The sequence below is a fragment of the Gracilinanus agilis genome, chromosome 4, assembly GCF_016433145.1.
Source record: "Gracilinanus agilis isolate LMUSP501 chromosome 4, AgileGrace, whole genome shotgun sequence".
NCBI lineage: Eukaryota > Metazoa > Chordata > Mammalia > Didelphimorphia > Didelphidae > Gracilinanus > Gracilinanus agilis.
This window is the reverse complement of record NC_058133.1, coordinates 252,954,167-252,963,269: the sequence shown is the minus strand read 5'-3', so window position 1 is coordinate 252,963,269 and position 9,103 is coordinate 252,954,167. Positions and strand designations below refer to the sequence as shown.

The window sequence follows — 9,103 nt, the reverse complement described above, 5'->3', positions numbered from 1 at the left end:
GGAATTTCTCCCAGGAGGAGAAGGGGAAGAGGTGTCTTTGGGCTGAGGGCTGGGAGGAGTGAGGAGGGAGAAAACTCAGCTCTGATCAGTCAGGAGGCCTTGCTGAGGATCTTTCTCTTGGAAATTGAAACCCTGATTCCCTGATCACAGCCATTTCAACACAACTCATCCTTCAAGACTACAACCATCAAGTCAGCTATGATTTTGGACTCCATTGGGAGCAATCTCTTAGTATTCTTCACCCATTACCCATCCTTGCTGAGAGATCCTTTTCAGTCTAAGCTTACAATTATAGGAAAGGATAGAAATAGAAAATAGAAATAGAAGGGTGGGGAGAAGCTTAATTGTTGGAACCACTAGGATTCCTACCTAAGTGATGGATCCCATAGGAATAATGTAGAGGGCACCCCCAAAATCCCTCTGTCCTTCACTCCTTTCCTCAATCCCTGATTTGTGAATGATAAAAGCCATTTAACAATCAGATAGCGTTCCAGTGTCCCTGAGAGACTTGGTCTGACAGATTCCATCTTTGAGCCAGACCACCCTCTGTGAAAATAACTGACCTCAGGAGAGATTTGAATGAACCTGTCCTTATTCAGGATTGGATTGGTGTATCACATACCTCCTCTTGTAGGGAAGTGTTGCCCCCAACTCTTGAGTGGCAGCACAACCATCTAGGTCACCCAGTTTTAGGGTGACACTCCTTTTAAAGTCTCCCACTGTATATTCGGCCTCAGGGGAGTACTGGAGGAGAGTCACAGACTCTCTCTGTGTGTGTCTCTCTCTCCCCCTTCTATCAACATCCATTACTTGCCCAGGATCACACAGCTAGGAAGTGTCTGAGGTCAGATTTGTTGAACCCAGGACCTCCCATCTCTAGGCCTGGCTCTCAATCCACTGAGCCACCCAGCTGCCCCCTCCACTGATCTCTTAATTGAAAAATTCAGTGGCTTTTTCTCTGTCTTCAACCTCCTTGATCTTTCTACATTTTATTTATATTGACAAACACCCTAGCTCTTGATCGTTTCATTCTCCCTTGGATTCTGTGACTCTACTCATTCCTGGTTCTCCCGTTACTTGCCTACTTGTTCTCAGCCTCCTTTGATGGATCATCATCAACTTCTTGCTCCTTTGGGATGAATTTTCCTCAGGGCTCTATCCTGAACCTTCTCTCTTTCCACTTTCTTGGTGACTATCTGCTCTCAGAGGTTCAAGAATGACTTCTACGCAAATGCTACCCAAATCTATTGGTATATCCCAGAGCTCCAGGAATAGAATAAAATAAAAGCTCTTTAGCCAGATATTTAAAGGCCCTTCACAATCCTATCTTCCAGGAACTCTCCATGTCAGTTAGGAACCTCTCTGCTTGGTTTAGAACAGGGATTCTTAACCTTTTTTGCATAGACTTTTGTGTTGTAGACTTGTCTCCTTATTTATAGTTCACTACGCCTTATTTCATACTACTTCCTTTCATTCTATTTATATTCTAGTCAGATTGGAGTTTTAGATGCTTCTTCAGCTCTTGACTTCATGAATTTGCTCTTCTCTCACCTTCTTAGAATCTTTGTCTTCCTTTGAGTCTCATTTCAAGACTTTTTTGCTCCTCCTAATTGTTAGAGCTCTTCCTCCTCAATTTTTATACCATACTTTTTTGAATATACATTATATATCCCTCAGGAAGGATTGAACACTTTCAGCATCTAACATAGCATCTTGAGTAGAGAAGGCACTTAATAAGAACAAATGATTGTTAAGATCATGGGATCATATTTTAAAGCTAGAAAGGAGGCCATTTAATCTATTCCATTCATTTTGACTAATAAAAAAATTGAGGCTCAAGGAGTCTAAGAGAGGTGCCCAAAGTCACAGAGGCAGTAGATTTTGAATTCAGATCCTATGGATCTAGATCTGGACCCATGGCTCTTTCTGCCATATTATGATCACCCTTTTCAGCCAAAAGTCCCCAAGACTCATTCCTAGACAAGTTAGGGTCCCTGAATTGCATTAAGACCTTCCCTTTCTTAATATGAAAGCACTGTGTCCCTTATACATCATACATCTCTCCAGTAGAATTTTTGAAGGTAGGGGAAACACAAGAGTGATCCATTTGCCTTCCAAACTCCTCCTCCACAATGATTAGTGCCAAATTATGAAAATTACCTGAGCCTCAGTGAAACCAAGAAATAGATAGCACTAGGAATATTGGACAGGGAGAGGCAGATTGTCAGCAAAACTACTAGCAATCTTCCTGCAATAGCAAATGCAAATTATGTCCATGTATATTGATTTCTCATTCAATTTTATTGCCTTCAAAATAGTGCCCAGGTATGTCACGTTAATAAGGTATGAGTTCCCTGAAAGTCAGTTCCTCTGAGAATAAAATTTCCCTTCATCCCCAAATTCTCATTGCCTTTGTCTTGAACTCTTTAATGATGAAGTCTTTGTGATATGGGAGAAGGCCCCTAAACACCTCAAATCCCTAGAGATCTCAGGTCAAAGATCCCAGGTGAAGAATTTTCCAATCTTGCACCCCTGTAGTGTGTTATATTGAATCTCTGGGAGCTTGAAGATCACCTTTGATTGACAAATAAGTCAGTTGGATGGAATGTTCCCAGGGAAGTCATGTGAAAGGCAGGAGGAGGGGCAGTTGAGAATCCTGAGCAGAGATTCTGGGTCTTTGACCTGTGCTGAGGCTGGAGATCGGTGGATCCTGGTCTTGGAGTGAGAGGGTGCAAACATCTCTCTGCAAACTCTTCCTGTACTTGAGATACCGTTCTAACCTGTACCTGATCACCACCTTGGTGTCTACTGCCCATAGATAACAAGTGCTAGCTGAAGAAAGCCCACCCTAGTACAACCAAAGAGTTAGCTGAATAAACAAAGGATTCTCTGCCTCTGGTTTTAGATGCATTTACACCATTTTGATAGGGGTCTTAGTACAGAGGGATACCCTCTGTTTGCACTTCAAATATCACTAGGTTCCTCAAGATAGGCAACTCACACACCTTTATGATCAGGATGTCATAAATGATGTATACTGGTGCTTCTGCCCCCAGACTCAAATGTACTTTACTACATCATCTAATCCCCTTTGCTAACCCCCTTGTTTGTCCCCCTCTACACCTTTCTTTCTAAGTCATGTAGACCTTATTCCTATAGGATATAAAAATATTGAACTTTTTCTCTTCAAGGACGCCAACTTTTATTTTTTTTTTAAACCCTTACCTTCTGTCTTGGAGTCAATACTGTGCATTGGCTCCAAGGCAGAAGAGTGGTAAGGGTAGGCAATGGGGGTCAAGTGACTTGCCCAGGGTCACACAGCTGGGAAGTGTCTGAGGCTGGATTTGAACCCAGACCTCCTGGCTCTAGGCCTGGCTCTCAATCCATTGAGCTACCCAGCTGCCCCCAAGGACGCCAACTTTGACCTGCAACTGCCTCCTGGGAGGCATTTTGGTCCCACACATGCCTCTTGGTCATTCAACCTAAATCAACTCTACTTTTAAAGATAATCGTCAGAGCCTATCATTCTTGAGGGAGCACCCTTCCTGGCCCAGATTAATTTCAAGCTCTTGTACAACATTTGCTCTGGCATTGATGCTGTATCTTTGACAAGGTATAAACTTGTTTTGTCCTTGTTCCCCCTGTCTATACTATATTGATTATTATTGATTGATGATTCACAGCTAGTTTTTATGCCCAAGATACCCCTGGGTTTGTCCTTTAAAAGGGATTTAGATGGGCAGCTAAGTGGCTCAGTGGTTAAAGAGCTAGGCCTAAAGAAAGGATGTCTTGGATGGAAATCTGACCACAGATATTTCCTAGCTGTGTGACCTTAGGCAAGCTGTGTGACCTTAGGTACTTTACCCCCATTGCCTAACCCTTAACACCCATCTTATTTTTTTAATTTAATTATTTAATTTAGAATCTTTTTCCATGATTCCATGATTCATGTTCTTTTCCCTCATGTCTTCCTACTCCCCTCCAGGAGCCAACAAGCAATTCCACTGGTTTTACATATATCATTGTTCAAAACCTATTTCCATATTATTAATATTTGCAATAGAGTGATCATTTAAAGTCAACATCCCCATTTGTATCTCCATCAAACCATATGATCAATCATATGTTTTTCTTTTGTGTTTCTACTCCCACAGTTTTCTCTGGATGTGGATAGTGTTCTTTCTCACAAGTCCCTCAGAATTGTACTGGACTATTGCATTGCTGCTAGTAGAAAAACCTATTACATTCAATTGTGCCATAGTATATCCGTCTCTGTGTACAATGTTCTCCTGGTTCTGCTCCTTTTGCTCTGCATCAAATTCCTGGAAGTCTTTCAGTTCACATGGAATTCTTCCAGTTCACTATTCCTTTCAGCACAATCACCATCAGATACCACAATTTGTTCAGTCATTGCCCAATCAATGGACATTCCTTCGTTTCCCAGTTTTTTGCCACTACAAAGAGTGTGGCTATAAATACTTTGTGCATGCATTTTTCCCTATTAACTCTTTGGTGTATAAATCCAGTAGTGCTATGGCTGGATCAAAAGGCAGGCAGTTTTTTAAAGTCCTTTGGGTATAGTTCCAAACTGCCCTCCAGAATGGCTTGATCAATTGACAACTCTACCAGCAATTCATTAGTGTTCCAATTTTGTCACATCCCCTCCAACATTTATTACTTTCCTTTGCTGTCATATTGGTCAATCTGGTAAATGTGAGGTGGTACCTCAGAGTTGTTTTGATTTCCATTTCTCCAATTATGAGAGATTTAGAACACTTTTTCATGTGCTTATTGATAGTTTTGATTTCTTTATCTGAAAACTGCCTGTTCATGTCCTTTGCCCATTTATCAATTGGGGAATGATTTGAATTTTTGTACAATTGATTTACCTTGTCTCCAACCTCTTCTACCCTTCCATTATTGGTCTTCTCCCACCTCCTGCTGTGTGCTTCTTTATGAAATATATATTTGCCCCATTTTTTCTTTTTTCCCATTCCTCTTAGTATTTTCCTCTTTTTTCCCTCTAGTTATATATATATATATATATATATATATATATATATAATCCTATACAGTTTGTCACTCTACCCTCTAAGTATACTTCTTCTAGCTATCCTGATGATAAAAACAATTTTTAAGACTTACCAATATCATCTTTTAATATAGGAATACAAATCATTTTAACTTATTGGGTCCCTTAAAATTTTTTTCCCCTCTTTCTTAGTTACCTTTTGATGATTCTCTTGAGTTCTGTATTTGGGGATCAAATTTTCTGTTTAAGTCCAGGAGTCTTTTCTTCAGGAATGTTTGGAAATCTTCTATTTTATTAAATGATCATACTTTCCCTTGCAAGAATATAGTCAATTCTGCTGGGTAGTTGATTCTTGGTTGTAGACCCAGTTTCCTTGCTTTCTGGAATATCATATTCCATGCCTTCTGGTTCTTCAGTGTGAATGTAGCAAGGTCCTATGTAATCTGCCTGTGGCTCTCTAAATGGTTTCTTCTTAGCAGCTTGCAGTATCTTTTCCTTGGTCTGGAAGTTCTTGAACTTGGCTATAACATTCCTGGACATTGTTAATTGGGGATTTAATGCAGAAGGTGATCTGTGGATTCTTTCAAATTTCAATTTTACCCACTTGTTCAAGAATATCAGGGCAGTTTCCTGTAGAATTATGTCCAAGTTTTTGTTTTTTTGTCATGATTTTTTGGTAGTCCAGTAATTCTTAAATTGTCTTTCCTGGATCTATTTTCTAGGTCTGTTGTTTTATCAATGAGGTGTTTCATATTTTCCTCAATTTTTCCATTCTTTTGATTTTGTTTTATAGACTCTTGTTGCCTTGTGAAGTCATTTGCTTCAAGTTGTTCAATTCTAATTTTTAAAGACTCAATTTCATCCCTGGCTTTTTGATCCTCCTTTTCCTTTTTTTTAATCTATTTTTCTTTGTAGATTATCTTTCACTTTTTTTGCCTCATTTTCAAGCTGGTCAATTCTGGCTTTTCAGATACTATTTTCTTATTTTAATTCATGTACCTCTCTGTTTCCATCTGACCTATTTTGCTTTTTAAGTTCTTCCCAATTTTCTTCAGCCTTTCTTAATTGGTTTTTGAATTATGCTTTGAGTTCTTCAAAAGCCCAAGTTTAATTCACTGGTGTTCCTGAGTTTTTTCTTGGTGTTTCTTGATCCTCCTCTGTTCCATTTGTTCTTTGTTCATTACCTGAATAAAAGCTGTCAATTGTAATTTCTTTTTTTCTTTTTCTGTTGCTTAATAATATTTTTTCCTTCTTTACTCCTCTTTATTGGTTGTATTCTTGCTCCTCTGTTTATTTGCTGGATCTGTGAATTTGGGCTCTTCTGCCCTGAAGGGTTTTTTTCCTCTGGTCTAGAGCTGACCTATTGTATTAATGTGCCCTGAGGCCAGATTTTCCCTAGTTGCTAGCAGAAGCTGAAGGTGAAAATGAAGGTGTGGAGGCTGAAAGTAGTTACCCTCATCCTCCTCTCTTCCTTTCTGTCAGCTGCTTCCCTGCAAGCTGCCTGATCAGAGCTCTGAGCTTCCTGTGGTGGTACCAAAGTACTCTGTGGGGTTGCAGCCTTCACCCTAGGATCCCAGTCAGCAGGATTCTTAATGGTCTTGGCACAGTAGGTGGGGGAGCAGTGTTGGAGATTGTGCTTTTCTGCCTTCTGTAGGCTTCTTATCTGCACTATTGATAGACTGGATTAAGCCAGTTGAGCTGATCTGCAGAGCTGAATGTGCTTTGAGGCCAAAACTTCCAGAGGCAAAGGCCCAAGATGGAGGAATGATGGCTGAAGGCTGAGACCAGGCTGCCCTCCTCTCTGCCCCTCTCCTCCAGCTGTCTCCCTGCGGGCTGTGGAGAGTCCTGAGTAGCTGTAGTAACAAAGCCCTCCCTCTGGGCTGGAGTCCTAGCCCCAAGATCCTACCAACTGCCCAAATCTCAGCACAATAGGTAGGGGAGGGGTCCTGGGAACCTTCCTTCTTTCTTTTCCTTAAATCAGAAAATTCAACCTTTAAAAAAAAAAGAATCTCTGGTCTAGACCAAGCAGAGGGATTCTTAACTGGGTAGGGCAATTCCTAGACCATGCCAATTTCCAAGATTAAGTTGAATTCCTGGACCAAAAGAGAGGAGCTCTTTGAATAAGCAGGAATGTGATCCAAGAATCAGCAAGGGACACTTTGAACAAGCAAATCTAGACCTTTCTCTTCACTGGTAATGAGAGTTATGCAGACTATGCAGGTCTGGAAGAGATGAGCTATAAGAAATACAATAGTTTCCATAACCCAATAAATGCAGAAGCCCTAGGGAAGCTAAAAAACCTGAGTTACAAGAACTGCAATAATGACTGAACCTCCCTTTTTTTACTGGTGGGGAGTTTGAATATTAACTAGATAACAATTCCATAGGTATTCCTCCTCCCTTCCTCAGCAAGGAGAGCACCTACACAGAAGGTCCAAGTTTCCCAATTTTTGCTCCCAATGTCTGGTCCTATTTGACTGTAATAAGAACTATAAAAAACTAGCCTGTTTCACCTGTATTGGGCACTTAATGCTATCTAGGACTTCAGGGAACTACCCTGTGTCCATCTTCTTTGATTGCCCCCTTACTTTGTATTTCCCTTCGTTTTTTGAAGCTTTTTTTTTTTCACTTTCTATTCACTCCTGTCTTGTTCTGAACTTTGTGTGGTGGTGTTGGACCTCCCAGCCTCTTCAACTCTCTCCCCTAGAAGCAACATCTGTATCATACAGGGTTGTGATTAATGAATGATCTCAGCAGTTTGCACCTATATTCTAAAACTCTGACTTAGAAAATTTAGACTATAAGGCTCTCCCTTTCACATGAAAACTGTGACTAGGAGTTCAGGCCCTTTGTGTTCCTTGGGTTTTCCCCCTAGCAACTAAGTAGCAATAAGGGAGATTTATGGCCTTTTCCTATGCTGTGAATACTTAGCCCACAGAAATGAGAGGTTTAAACCCTATCCTTCCTTCTCAACGACATTCCAGAGGAAAAGCAGGTATCATTACTCCAATTTTTTTTTTTAAACTCTTACCTATCGTCTTGGAGTCAAAACTGTGTATTGGCTCCAAAGCAGAAGAGTGGTAAGGACTAGACAATGGGGGTTAAGTGACTTGCCCAGGGTCACACAGTTAGGAAGTGTCTGAGGTTAGGTTTGAACCCAGAAAGACCTCTCATCCCTAAGCCTGGCTCTCAAGCCACTGAGCCACCCAGCTGCCCCCTACTCCTATTTTTTCAAATAAGCAAACTGAAGCTCAGAGAGAGGTATCAGAGAAGAATCAAGTTTCCTGTTTTCCCCTTCATAACTAACTTTACCACCATTACACTGTCCCTAACATTATCAGTTCAAACAATACACTAATAGAACTTGAGGAGCCTATGCTCTCAAAACAAACAAAAATATATATGCTGGTTGTCTGTTGCCTGTGGCAGGGCCGACTAGGTGGCATAGTGGACAAGCTGATAGACATTATTTCAAACTGTTTGACCTTGGACGAGTCACTTAATCTTAGCCCTTTGCAAAACTTAAAGCGCTATATCTGTTCCTGTAAGGAAGTCTTATTACAGCAAATAGCGCCAAAAAGCTTTTAAGGTCCCCACCAAGATCTCCAGTCCACCTAATAAACCCGCCTTATTTTCCTCCCCCCACCCAGTTCAGCCAATCATTGCCCTAGAGCAGAGAGAGGGAGAAACGAAAAGAACGAGCTTGCGCGACCAACATCAGTGTCTGGGCGGGGGCAGAGGAGGCGGGAGGGAGGTGGAGAACACGGATAGGTTATATTTTGAGTGGTGTCTCCATTACCCAATCAATGAATGACATGGGCGTGGAGGGGGCTCGAGTCTCTACGGAAAGGAATGGTGGGGAGTAGGAAGGCTAAGTCCCAGCACGTGATATAGGTGACAACCCGGAAGCGACGCCGCTTTTTGCCAGCTTTCTCTGCACCTACGGCCTGAAATGGTGAGAGAGCGAAGGCGCATGCGCATTGTTTTGTTTCCCCCCCCCCGGTCCCTTTCTTCTGTCTTCTCCCCCCTTTCCTTACCCCGACCCCACCCCCACCCTCAATGCTGCGCCCC

The 9,103-nt window shown here is 41.5% G+C and overlaps 1 protein-coding gene across 1 annotated transcript in view; it reads left to right on the top strand.

Annotated features, from left to right (window-relative positions):
- Positions 1–8,903: 8,903 nt before the first annotated feature.
- Positions 8,904–9,103, top strand: part of LAMTOR4 (late endosomal/lysosomal adaptor, MAPK and MTOR activator 4) — a 21,121-nt gene continuing 20,921 nt past the window's right edge. Inside the window, exon 1 of the mRNA XM_044673527.1 lies at positions 8,904–8,987. Within this exon, the coding sequence (XP_044529462.1) occupies positions 8,985–8,987 (3 nt within the window). The 5' untranslated portion in view covers positions 8,904–8,984. The remainder of the gene's footprint in view (positions 8,988–9,103) is intronic.